Source organism: Erpetoichthys calabaricus, chromosome 3, assembly GCF_900747795.2.
Source record: "Erpetoichthys calabaricus chromosome 3, fErpCal1.3, whole genome shotgun sequence".
NCBI lineage: Eukaryota > Metazoa > Chordata > Cladistia > Polypteriformes > Polypteridae > Erpetoichthys > Erpetoichthys calabaricus.
The window spans coordinates 51,273,542-51,288,212 of record NC_041396.2 but is presented as its reverse complement, the minus strand read 5'-3'; the positions used below and the strand labels follow the sequence as shown (position 1 = coordinate 51,288,212).

General features: G+C 36.3%; 1 protein-coding gene across 1 annotated transcript in view; it reads left to right on the top strand.

Moving 5' to 3' along the window:
• The window catches only part of tnfrsf21 (tumor necrosis factor receptor superfamily, member 21), a 66,384-nt gene that overhangs the window by 18,933 nt on the left and 32,780 nt on the right, over window positions 1–14,671 (top strand). The window contains exon 2 of the mRNA XM_028796809.2: window positions 4,703–5,360. Coding sequence (XP_028652642.1) covers window positions 4,703–5,360 — 658 coding nt within the window. The remainder of the gene's footprint in view (window positions 1–4,702; window positions 5,361–14,671) is intronic.

Genomic DNA, 14,671 nt, shown 5'->3' with positions numbered 1-14,671 from the left:
AAAGACAAATAAGCTTTGAGAACACATTAGATTAGATTAGATAAACTTTATTTATCCCAAAGGGAAATTCAGATGCTTACAACAGCGAAACATAAAAACAAGGATACAGACTAACAGAACAATAATAAAGCCAATAAATCAATTGATGTATCAAAACAAATAAAGATATATTGTAAAGATATTTCATAATGAACTTAAAGAGTATGTCGGGTGTAAGCATTGTCTTACCTGATAGCAGTATGCAAAAAAGACCCCTAGAGGTGCTTCTTAGCACACTGTGGTGGAATGAGCCTATGGTTATATGTGCTCCAAGAAAGTGACTCCTAAAGGGGATTTTTCATGATGGCATCCAATTTTGCCATCATCCTCTTTTCCACAACAGCTTTCTGTATGTCTAGGGTTCTCCCTGTGATTGAACAGGCTTTCCTGATCAATTTTTTCAGGCATTATACTTCTTTTCAGTTGAAGTCGCTTCCACATGAGACTGCGACGTAGAACAACACACTGGCTACTATGGATTGGTAAAACATTTCCAGCAGCTTGCTGCATACATCAAATGGCCAGACTCTCCTCAGGAAGTACAGTCTGCTCTGGCCCTTCTTATATAATACCACTGTGTTGTTAGACTAGTACAGTTTATTTTTAATGTGAACCTCCAGGGTACTTCCTTGTCCTTCCCTGGTTGTTGACTGCTCTCGATGGCATCTTAGAACACTGGAAGTCCACCACCAGCTCTTTTGCCTACTATGTTAAAGAAAAATAATTTACTCTGATCATAATATTTCTTATAATAAAAGCTAAATGTGCATTTCACAAAATCAGCTACATCACATCTTTATGCTCCTTCACTGAACTTAACTAGTGTTTAAGCGCTATTGTAAATTTGGAGGTGGCAGCTCATATTAATATATCTACAACCAACATTATTTATGTGGTAATAAGTACAAGGTAACATAGGATGCAGTTTACATTGTAAAACTGATTTTGAAAGTATTTTTAATGTATTTGTGATATTTTGTGATAGCTCATTTAAAAAATTAAGAGTAGGCATTTTGGGTCTTTAGTGTTGAGGATCATACAAACTCATTATTGTTGCAGACGTTTGAAAATGTGTGCTTGGTTTAATGGTAGCTATTCTGGCTGTAGATCTTAGTTGTTTTCAATTCTAGGACTGTAGTTATTGCTGGGAGCAGGAAACCATCCTGGCAGCATCAGTTTCAAGATAGTAATTAATTCAGCAGTCAAAGGGCACATTATGCACACACTACCTCACTGGTTAAATGTAAAGTTACAGAATATGTTAACATGCAGATCTTTTAACATACAAGTTAAACATTAACTTTAGTCTGAAGCTGTGACATAAATGTTCATTTGAACTGTGGGAGGAAAGCAGAGTATCTGGAAAAACCCTACACTGGTATAGGGAGAATGTGTAAATTTTATACTAGTAATGACCTGTGTGGAATTACAACCCAGCTAAAATGCAGCAACACTAAATGGAGTCTTGAACTGATTAATTCTAATGTAATTATTTTGGAATGCAAGATTTTGATCCAGTCAAAGACTTACTCTCATTACCTTCTCAAGTAGATTCTTAAGGTAGGCAGTATGGTGGACTTTAAACCATAATGCTTGTGGTTCAATTTCTACCTCCAAATTGCTCTGTGACCCTGAACAAGTCACTATTCTGCCTGTTCTCCAGCTGTTAAATGCATGTACAGTTATGTAAAAATAATAATAAATGCTGTTGTAAGGGTTCTTTGGATAAAAGGGTCAGCCAAATACCCAATAATAATAAATCACTTGTTGTATAGGCCTACTCCCTTGTGGTGTGTACAAATATGAATAACACTCTCTCTCTCTCTCTGCTTGGTTGAAAGCCATTTTCATTAGCTTAAAACATCCAATAGACACTGGATTTTTGGAAATGTACAATCTATGCAACACCTGTTGACAGCTCAAACAACACTTTGGACTTTAACATAGCTGAGTACATAGTGAGCACAATAGAATTTTTCAATTAATTTGTACTGAAAAGCAGCTTTTATAGACCTTGCTGGTATACAGTTGAAGAGAGTGATTTGCTTTTATGTACCTGACATCCGTATTTAACAGTTCTTTCAATAAGAGCATGCAACACCTTTATAAGAGATGTCACTAAGGGAATGTACACAACATGGTGCCATTTACTTACCATATTCTAGTCAGTTAACATTTACTTTGTTAGCTTAGTAAAGGGAATTAATTTTGGCCAAGAAAATGATTTTATATCAGCTTGTTTTATTTTTTCTTGGCTTTCTTATCTTTTCTTGTGTGAGCTTGTCTCACTTTGCATGCGTGAAATACATTGCTAGAAGCCAAAGATCATAGGCAGTGGCCAAGCATGCAGAAGAATTGTTCAGAAACACTCAAAGGATTAGGGGCTGGTAGCTACAGAGTACATCTTGAAAAGGATCATGACTGCCATTTCTTGCAGTAATTTGACAGCGTTTTTTTTTTTTTTTGTTTTGACATGTTTGATCAATTTTATATGTCATTTATGAACTGTTAAACCATTCCCTTATCCACACATTTTCTGAACCAGCTCATTTAATTCATTCACATGCCCATAAAATAAGTGCTGTAGCTTTTCCTTCGCATGTCTTATTTACTGTACTGATATCCTGCTGTACTCAGTATATTGGACATAATGACATGCTCATCATTCCGGTCTGCTAGGAGTGAAAATTCCAAAGGATGATACTTAAAGTATAGACTCTGCAGTCATGTTAATGATGTTCACTTTCTTTCACTGTGTTGGTTTCCCGGTATTTGCTTTTAGTAATGACTCTTATTTTTGGATTCTGATTCAACTTTTGCCTTGTTACTGTCCTTTCTAGTACATGACTAATCTTCTAGGATGCATTCTTCTTAATTCACCAGAGCCTTTAAGAGGAACCAGAGACTTGTACTAATAGAAGTCCGGGGGTATTTACTGTAATAGACTTAAGAGTTAGCTTTACTGATTAATCTAAAAGGCCCTCAAATGAGAGGCCAATTACCTTCAGAAAATATTCAGACCCCTTGATTTTTGTACATTGTGTTATGTTTCAGCCTTATGCTTAAATCATTTAAATTATTATTTTTCCTTATCAAGCAAGCTGAAACCGGATTTTAGAATTTTTTGCAAAAATAAAAAAATGAAGTACTGAAATATCACGTTGACACAAGTTTGAAATCATTTGATATGACTCTTGAAATGTGGCTCAGGTGCATCCCATTCTTCTGATCATTGTTTTCTACTCCTTGCTTGGAGTCCACTTGTGGTTAAATCAATTGGTTGGACATGTTTAGGAAAGGCACACACCAAACCATGAGGTTGAAGGAATTTCTTGAAGTGCTTAGAGACAGGACTGTGTTGTCATAGATCTAGGGATGACCAAATAAATCCTGTAGCATTGAATGTTCCCAAGTACACAGTGGCCTCCATAATTCTTACATAGAAGAGGTTTGGAACAACCATGACTCTTTCTTGAGGTAGCCACCCTGTCAAATTGAGCAATTGGGAGAGAATGCCATTGGTAAGAGAGATGGTCAAGAACCTGACTGTCAGTCTGGCTGTACTCTAAAGAACCTGTCTGGAGATGGGAGAAACTTCCAGAAGGACAACTAATACTCCACTGATCTCATGCTTTATGGCAGAGTGGTCAGACATAAGTCTATATTCAGTAAATGAGTCATGTAATCCCATTTGGAGGTTGCAAAAAGGCAGCTAAATCTCCTTCAGAGAGCTCTGGACCTCAAACGGGGCCAAAGATTTACATTCCAACATGACAGTCACCCCAAGTACAAAGCAAAGATGACACAGGAGAGGCTTAGGGACAACTCTGTGAATGTCCTTGAGTGGCCCAGTCAGAACTCAGACTTGAACTCACTTGAACATCAGTGGAGAGACTAGAACATAGCTATCCACCAAAAGTCTCTATCCACCCTGCTATAGCTTGAGAAAATCTGCAGTGAAGAAAATCCACAAGTCCAGGGGTGTGTGTGTGTGCGTGTGCGTGTGTGTTTGTGTGTGTGTGTGTGTGTGTGGTGCTTACTGCATCATACCCAAGAAGACTGTAGGCTGTAATGGCTGCCAATGGTTCCTCAACTAAGTACTGAGAAAAGGGTCTGAATACATTATCAATGTGATATTTCATTCTGGGATATTGAGTATTACTGTAGTTATTTACAGTAAACTATGTACAGTAGGAGTGGCATAGTGATGCAGTTGTTAATGTAGACTGCCTTATGAATCCAGTGTCCTGCTTGAATCCCACACCCAATCTGGAGCCTGGCTATTCTCCTCTTTGGATCCTCTGGTTTCCTACCAAATCTGTAAAAATGTGTTTGTTAGGTTAAATTGTAGTTGAAAACAGGCCCTTTGCAGTATTGATTAATGCCTTACATCAGATGCTGCAATGATAGGCTCTAGCCTACACACCTCCTTATGTCTCTGAACTTCATTTAAAAGGTTTAAGAATGTTACATTGCTGTAAATATAATGGTTTTCAAGAATGTTACATTATTCCTTAAGCCTTACTACTGTGTGAATATGAAATAGTTTTGACATGATATTAAGTTATTTCTCATTTCTTTGTGAACCAAAATGACTTTACATAAAATCTTTATGTGCTGCCTGCCTGCTTGCCTAACTTTGACATGCTTGTTTTTGTTTCAGCTCCTTTTTGTGTTCATCTGTGACATTTCAGCTCACAGCAGAAAAGCTTCTAGTGAAGCTTTATTATCTGTACCGAGTGGGAAGTATCGTCACACTGATGAGAACACAGGGGAGGAGCTGCTGTGTGACAAGTGCCCTGCTGGAACATATGTTTCCAAACATTGTACAGTTGAATATCTAAGAGAATGCAGCCCATGCCCAAATGGGACTTACACAAAACATGAGAATGGCATCGAGCAGTGTCACCGCTGCAGAAGGCACTGTGTTAAACCTATGACTGAAAAATCCCCCTGCACGGCCTTGTATGATCGTGAGTGCACTTGTCCAGCTAACTACTTTTTGCAAAACAACAATTGTAAGTTTCACTCGGTTTGTCCAAAGGGCTGGGGTGTCAGAAAAAAGGGCAACAGTTTGGAAGATGTGAAATGTAAACCGTGTCCTCGTGGGACTTTCTCTGATGTGCCTTCTAGCGTGCTGCGCTGTAAGACCCACACAAACTGTTCAGCACAGGGGCTTGTAATTGCTGTGCTTGGAACAAAAGAGTCGGACAATATATGCTCACTCTCATTTGCCCCATCTTTCACCATGGAGATTTTCACAAGGTCATCTTCAGCAGAGGAAAACACTGGGGGTTCTTCTACTTCTTTTTTACAAGACAGTAAGTTACATTTCCACTGAATTTATTAATTTGCTAGAGAATTGGTAGAACTGTTGTGAAGCAAGATTATGCTCACAGATCAAACTATGCATTCTCTAATGCTAGGCCACTTTAGATGGACAATCTGCTTTTTAGTCTGAACTGTTGCATGTATTTTGTCACATGTTATAAAGACTTTGTACGTTTGAAGTAATAACTGTTTTGAATTTGATTTCTAAGTGTATAATTTCTTTAGTGACTGTAGGAAAGGAGTATTTAGTAATAACTAGTGTAGTGGCTGCATTTTCATCCTGAACTTAATGACATGAAACTTGTTTTGGGCCAAAATAAGCTACATTAAGATATGAGAAGGTCACTAAATGTTTAAGGACAAACACTTGCTTAATAGTTTATGTTTATGCTGTAAACAGTGGCCATATGAAAGCTAGAAATTACAGTAGAGCTTTTTGGGAGTGGAAATTCAACTCTGATGTTTGTTTTTTTAATAAATTTTAATGTAAGTTATATTTTCACAGTATAAACTTTACATGAAGGTAGCAACCTTATTTGTCTGCAATTTTTCTAATTCAAAATTAACCTATAACAGTACAGATATTTCCTGTAGTCTTTAACCTCTATGAAAACCAAAGCATTACTTTGTTAAATAGAAAATATTTGTACTTCCTACTAGATAAACAGTAATTATTCTATAAATCCATATTTGTACAAGAATATATACAGTACACCAGTGGTTCCATACCTTTTCTAGGAAATGTTTGATTTATGTTTGTACCCACTACAAAAGTATCAAATTTGATAACAAATTTGATGAAGAAGTCAAATTTCTTATTTTTGAACCACATACACTACTGCAGGTGAATTTAAATTTGAAACAATAAATTTTTAACTCAGTGCTTAACAGTTAAATGTGAATTGAATGATTTATCTTTATAAATCTCAGTAATCTTGTAAATGTATCCCTTGAGAAGCTTTGACACTTGATTAACACTTGATTCCTGGGGTTGGGGTTTCCTACGAAGCATCAAGAAAGCATCAAGGGAGAAAATGACACCGCATCAGTGATCGAGGGGTTAGGGGGATTGGAGAGCAATGGGTGCTGGCGCACCACTAAGCAGTGAAACACAGTCGATGAGCTTTGTCCCCCAATAACACCTGCAACAGATGTGCTGCACGGTTAAAATTGCTGCGATACTACTAGGACTGCCAGCAGGAGAGATAAACTGAGTACAAGCAGCAGTGTAGCTCCATCTAGTTCAGTCCCTCTTGAACCCTTGGCAAAAATATCAATCACCCCAGGTTGGGAACCACTGATATACACCCAGAGAATTAGGTGAATATCTGAGAGGAATGGGTGCATCCAAGAGATAATATGAAACACACATTTCTACAGCTGAATCATGACATTTAAAAACTTCATGTAGAAACCTGCTCAATACAATTCAAGGTTGTCAGGGGAGCCGGAGACAATCCTGACACAAGTGGATGAAAGAGAGCAGCCAATGCAGTGCAGAGCGACAGCCCATCATAGGTCAAACTGATACACACTCATACACCCATACTTATATTAACTGATACACACTCATACACTCATACTTATATTAACTGATACACACTCATATACTCATACTTATATTAGACCAGTCAACAGCCACCAGACTAAAATTCAGACCAAGTCTCGGGAATCTGTGAGGCTGATATAAATATTAAATTATATATTATAAATATACATTTTTCCATAACAGATGAATACAGTTTTCAGTAACAGTAAGAAAATAATGATTGTGATAGGTATCTATGTGTTGCATAGTGTTGCTCATCACTAATAATCATCAGGTCAATTGACAAGACTACTGCTGACAATTAAGCAGCAAAACGTTTTTACATTTTTGACTTGTTTTACAAACTATACTTTCTTGACTGGTTGTGTTACTAGGCGATAAATTGTTGCCAAGTGGCTACTGGGTTCTAACAGTTTTCATTATAAAAGTGTTTCATCAGGGTGCTGCTCTTGCTTGTTCCAGGCAAGCTAATTTGTTTTTGATCTTTTTTCTCTATGCAGTGTGCATATTACTGCATAATTGTTTCTTTACTTTGATTTTTATTAGTCATTAGAAAACTGACTAATCTGATTTAGTATTATCTGATTTAGCATTAATTTGTGATAAACCATATATAATGTTTTCCTTTCTATTATTGTCTTCAAATTAGGTTTTATTACATCTTAGTCCCAATGTACAAAACAATCTAGAGGTTAATCTTAAAGCCAGAGTCTCCCCTCAGAATGCAGATTATTTTTATTGGCCAAAAGTGTTGAACAGAAATCAAAATGCAGAGCAATAAAATTGGATTCCAAATTAAAGCACATACAGTATGTTGCAATAGTCACTTTGTTGCTTCTGTCATGTGTCAGTAAAATGTTCTTCATTTATAAACAAATCAGTAACAATTGGACCTCTTGTCCCCAAAGAAAAGTGGCGCATGCACCTCTCACAAAACACAACACCCCATGTTGGAGTGTATGTATGACTTGCAGTTACAACAAAAACAATCATTCGGCCTGTGCATTGAGCTTCACTGTCACAAGAGTCAGTAACAGCTTATAGCTACTAAGCTACTAAGTGGTGTGTAAGTGCTGTGCTTTTCCTGTCAGCCATGGTACGCATCACTGCTCTCCATGAGAAGGACCAAAAGCCCAGTTTCTTGGCCGAGGTAGCCTGTACATCCAAATCGTGGGTATTGTTATGTGTATCATGATATACTCAGATGATTGAGACCAAGATCAAGACTCAAATCAAATTTGGTTCAGGGGTTTGCAAGTTTTTGCGTAACAGACAAACCTTAGCATTTTATATATCGAATAGATAGATATACATTCTGTTAACCTAAGACCTATACAAACTACAATATTTTTTTCCTAACAATGTAATTCTGGACAAATTTAAACCAACAAGTTAGTATCGGCCGTGATGGGCTGATGCCCTGTCCAAAGAAAGGATTAGATTCCATGCCATGGATTAATGGGTTGGGAGAATGGATGGACGGATGAATTAGAATAATTTTTAACATACTTTACCTATTATGTCTTGAATAAGAACTCTGTCAGCCTCTGTCATACTCCTTTTACAGCATTCAGTATCAATACATTTGACAATTCAGTTTTGGGGTGGCATAGTGATAAAGCTAAATGTTAGACTAATTTCACCTTCTCATGAATATAAAATATGATTATGCAGGTTCACATTTGTTCATTAACAGTGATATATTTAGAAAACATTTTCTTTTTATCCAGACCTTTCTCTCTGATGTTGATCATAGCTTCTATATTGTCAAGAATTAAATTAGACTCTTGATTTGTCAGCACATGTATACAACATTAATACTGAAATCTGTTTTTGTCCGTGATAATAGCTCATATGTTTATGATTTAAGCCAATTATTTATTGAAATATACATAGAATCATATTAAGAGAATGTTGTCTAAAACAACCACAGCTGTGAATGACATCTTTTTGTTGAAGAAAAACATAGTATATATACATTGGACACATTCTGTAGAGTAGATTTGAATAGTTTTTTATATAAATTACTATTTAATAATGTTTGTCTAGATGAAGTCTGATCTGGAAAATTTGTCTTAATTTGCACAAATCTTGTGACAAAAGTTATTTTTATATTAAACTATAGAGTACATTACAAATGTGCTGATCAGTTCAAGTAACGTGACACCCGTCAAGCACAAAGGAAGTCTCTTGTGGGCGTGTACACCATGCAGAGACTGGTTTTATCCAGTTGCTTTCAGGTAACATTACATCAGCTAAACCCATTTCCTTGGAGACATGAGGGGAGGAGGTGGTGACTCACTCTCCTCATAGACACTATAAAATAACTCTACTCTCCATGCTTTTAGTGTTAGTCTGAGCTAAGCGCCTCTCAGAGATCAGTTGTATGGGTTTGCCAGAGCTTCAGGAGCTGTTATCTTGCCAAATGAAACTGAAGAAGTAAGCATCAAAAGATAGTTGTCTGTCTTCTCTTTGTGAGTCGAACAAAGAGATGTAGTGTAAGCTTATAAAATAAAATACAGTATTAGATCTTAACAATATATCAATTATAGTTTGTCTAATTCAGAGGTTCTCAGTATTTTTTAACTGAGGGCCACAGCTCTTAACTGTAAACAAGATAAGTGGGCAGCAAATTAAGAAATCAACAAGTTTCCTTGAAAATGATGCTAAGTGCTAGTCTTATACATAAACTGGAATGCACATGTTGAACTGTTAATGATACAAATTTTTGTTTGATAATTTTGTTGAGATTCAAGCTTTATTAAAAAACACAAGTGAAGCAGAGACCTGAACAAAGAGAAACTAGAACACCTTTTTACAATTAATAAGAGCAAAACAAACACCCACAATCCTGTTTGTTTGATTAAAAATTTAAAATGCCCTTGGTACTTTACATGAATAACAAATGCTTATAAGTGAGCTTTCTTATGCTGAGTTTAATAGATAAATTCTTTATATGACAGCACGATGAAGTTTGTATTGCAGTTTACTGTCATGTGATGTGCCTAGAAGATGTAATTTGCCTTGGCACATTGCAGTGAAATTGCACTCACATAGAACAAGGGTTGCCTCTACCAATATAATACAAGGAGTGGCAGCAAATGGGTGTTGTCTATTGCATGCAGCTCACTTGATTTTTTAATTTGGACTCACTGCCCCTTAATTGCCATATCCCCTCCTCTTTGGCATACCTCACCTCCTAAATGACATCTGAATTTCCTGGTCATGGTGTGTAGAGAAAGAAAAAACATAGTTGTACAATGCTCTAATAAACTGATTTGTTAGACACACAAATTATGAGAAGATGACAAGTGCTAAACATCCACTGAACATAACAGTGCAGAGGAGTGACAAATAGAAAGAATTTGTGTCAGTAACATCCAGGAGCCTGTCCGGGACTCATGTTCAAGTGAGGGGTGCTGTGAGAACTCTTGGTCTCATTTATAGATATTATATTAGTTAATCAGGTTATCCAGGAAAAAGTGTCCATATATAATGTTGGGCAAATGGCATTCATTGTTGGCTGCCTAGTACATTTATAAGTTTATATATAGGGTCATTATTGCCACATGTACAGAGTACTGTAAAAATCTTACTTGCATATGCTAATCAGCAGGCAACATATTGCTTCCAATCAGTTAGTAGAACTTCCTTACCTCTAAAGTTTCTCTAGTTCCCTTACCTGAAAAAAATCCAGAATATGCTTGATATTGCAAAAAAATATAATGAGAAAATAGCGTAAAAAGGAGACCAAGGGTTGAAGTCCTGGGTGCTACCTGCTCGGAGTTTGCATGTTCTCCACATGTCCATGTGGATTTCTTCCAGATACTCCTGTTTCCTCCCACAGTTGAAATTGGTTAGTGAATAGTTATTGATAAAATGGTGTTTGTGTTAACTCCTCCTATGCGCCCAATGATGGTTGGGATTGGCTCCTGCTGCCCTACCACCATGTCCTGGATAAGCACGTTAAGAAAATGAATAGTTGAGAATGATATTTATTTATTTATAGTATTATTGTATTATATACCATGACCATGAGAGTTGTGGATTAAATTAAATTTAAAAAGATATCCAACAAAGCAGAGTAAAACAAACATTTTCAAATAAACAATGTACAAACAAAAACACTCTAAAGAAATGATTAATTTAAACTAAATAATAAATAATCAAAACAGACAATAATTAAAAGCAAGACCAGTCCACAAAAAAATAAACACCCGAAGCAAAAAATGAAATATTAATCAGATATTAAACATCTATATGCACAGTGATAATTATGAGTATGTTCTTAGAAGTAAAACATGATATACATTGAGATATTTATAATATATATACATATGTGCACGTTTTCTGGTTGCTGTCTTTTCAGAATAGCTTTGCTGTTTTTGGAAATAGTGCATTGTATAGATGAGTTATATATTGTAAAATTGACAGATGACCAAGACATCACAAAGAATTGGGGACCCACAATGGATTTCCATCTTTATTTGCCATGATGGCAACTGTGATGCAGGATTTAAAAAAAAAAAGATCAAATTTTGTGCTTCATCTGCCAGGAATAACACATTGGAAATAATACATTTTGGGGCACCAACCAGTCCTCTTCCATTTAATAACACCTATTGCTGTTTTCTTCAGAAGTAAACAAACAAGCACTCTATGGCTGAAGATAAACCAACAAAAAGAATCTCTAACAGCATCTTTAGGATTTAAGCGAAACATTCTCTGATGTGAGTCAAAGAAATGGAGCTCAAATTTGTAAAATGCTTGAATCACAGAATGATAATCTCCTTGAGATTTATAGGCCAGAAACCAGAAGGGGTTGGGTTAGTCCTTACTAGGCATCTGATCGCCACAGTGGAGGTGGGAAAAAAAGGTCATGATTAGCACCAGCACCCCCTCTCCTTTCAGAGTTGTATTACGTATCTCAGATAAGCTCAGAAGGTGCTCCTCTGACGCGCTTGCATGACACGGGCCATAAACCCTGAAGACTGGAACAGGTGAAGCTTCAAGCAGGTCAGCGTCAGATTCAGAAGGATCTTCTGGGTTGAAGTCCTCTCATCTATATAGGAAACAATTAGCCTGTCCACAGTGTAGCTTGAATTAATTCTCTTTGTCCCCTTGTAATTAGCCGCCATATGGTTTTGCTTAATGCATGGGACAATATATATTTAAATTAAGAAATGCACCTGAGGTAATACTTAAAAAAATTGAACTACAATGTTGTAATATTATTAACATTTTAAACACCGTCATTTTTGTAAGCTGCTTAGTAAAATAGTTAGAAGTTACTAAAGTATGATCTCCTGTTTCAGACCATGGAGATGTTTTCTATAAGAAAATTCTGCTTGTGATTCTCATTCTGTAGCAATTGTCATTTTGTACACACATTAATCAGAAAGTAGATAATATTCTTTTAAGAAAAAGTAAATGTCCATAGCTGTAGTATATTTTGGTGTTTCTTACTCCTTTTGACCCTTTCACTTTTGTAGCTTTATACTCCATTTGAATGTTGGTTAGTGTGTGGGTTTGTATTTGATGAAGAAGAGATTTATTTGACATGCCTGATGCAAATCAATTTTGAACTTGTGGCTAGTTAATGTAAAGCCAGGGACTATGTGGTTCACTACAATTCTAGGCAGTTGCCTTAGTGTTGTGTCAGAAAAATGTGCTGCCATGCTTATTAACTTTGGATAGGATTGGGATTCTATGTAGCATTTGTTTGTTCTCCCCATTTTTCCATTAATTTATTTTAGTGGTTCTCATTTCCTGTCATGATCAAGTACATGAGTCTCCAGCTCAAAACACAAGATAACCATTTAAATCTCAGGTAAACAGATCCGGTCCTGGCTTTTTTCAGCCATCAAGACCATCTTTGAACATGTGATATCTGTTTTTTAGAAAGTAGCAGGAGCAATTTTGCCATTCTCCAACATATCAGCTCATATTTGTATTTGTATTGTTTATTAGCTCAAATTCAGCCACATTCCACTGTTCCCTTGCTAAATGAAAAGCTCACTTCTAGTTAGTAGACTTAGCTGCAATTCAGTACATTAGTATTTACAACAAGAATGTGTTGTTATGTAGTAACATTTTAGAAATAAATGATTGCATTCCAGAGTAGTGGTCACAGTCCAACACCAAATCCAAAGTGACATTTGTTAGAAGACCAAAACAAAACCAAACATAAAACTAAACAAAGGGTCAGTTTTAGCAATGGGTTTATTCATTTGTGACTGGCTGGAATGAAATCCTGGAGCTACTGAGCCCTACTGAGTCTGGTGCTGGACTGGCTGATTATGTGATGTTATGTGTGTCCAGATATTGACTACTATAATAGACAGGCTCTTACCTACCTTATTCAGCATTATATTTTGCTTAAGTCAGCTGATGCTGCTTAGAGCTGATACGTGGAGAAAGGAACAGTTATAATTTCCCTTTGTGTTTGTGATCTCTGGGAATTTGCTTAGTCATGCTTTACTGAAAATGCTTAAGCCAGTTCAAAGTTGTGGAGACCACATCATATCCCGGCAGCATCTGGAAAGAGAGTCAGTCCATCACAGCTCCCTTAATGCACACACTTACAGTACATAGGACAAAATTGTCAATGAAACTACAATGAATGTCTTTTGAGATGTGTATAAAACCACATCCCATCAAACACATCACACTCAGTACAAACTATAGAATCTAATATGTTGGGTCATTGTTGTGCCAACCCCATAACAAGTGTTAATCAGCAACATTGCAGTAATATAGTAATATAATTACAGTTATTACAGTAATAACTCCATTATTAGACAGTAATAGACGAGTGCACAGGTGCCTGTGGCAAGCTTTATATTGTATAGTTTATACTTCATCTGTCTGAATGTTTATTTATTATTTATTTTTAGTTACTGAGCTATCAAACAATCAGGTACCCATAATTACACACAAGTATGTGAACCCAGAGAGGGGTCCGTTTCATGCCTCCAAAGCACAGCGATAGCACAGGGATAACTTTCAGATAAAATTACAATTCCAAATCGTATTAAGAAGGATCCAGAAAGAAGACAGACCTCTGTTCTGGAACTGACATTGTTTAACCTGTGACTTACTGCTTATCAGTTTCTGCTTGTTCCTATTAAGTGCTGTGTGCACAATTAAATATTTATTTCTGTATTATTTAATTGATCTTAGGTGTTCTAAGGCATTGGACTGTAAAGCACAAAGCTACCAGTTCAGTCTTGACTGCTGATTTACTGGGTGACCCTGAGAAAGTCACACAGCCTGATTCTGCTTACCCTGACAAAATATGCCACTGCTTAAAATTGTCAGCTAGAAATACATAAGCCTGTAAAAATAGTTGAAACTGAATTGTATTGAAATTGCTTACGCTTGATGTTGTAAAAGTATTAATTTCTGAATTTATTACACTGTTTACTTGTTGCTCAGTTTAGAAAATCTGGATCAGTTCACCAAACTGAACCTGCAAAAGAACCATAAACTGAACTGGAAATTGTTGATTTATTTTTCTCTAACCTCAGTAATACATAAAATAAAATAAATGCACAAAATAATTATGAAGAACTCTCACAACTTCAGAGTCCTTAGTTAAAATACTACCCCTGTGAAGACTGTATACTGTGTTGTCATTAATGATGGTTTTTCCCACAGTTGCACTGTTTTTAATCCAACATTCCAACATTCTGAAGATGTGCATCTTAAGCTAATTGGTGTCTCTAAATTGACCCCATATAAGTGAGTGTA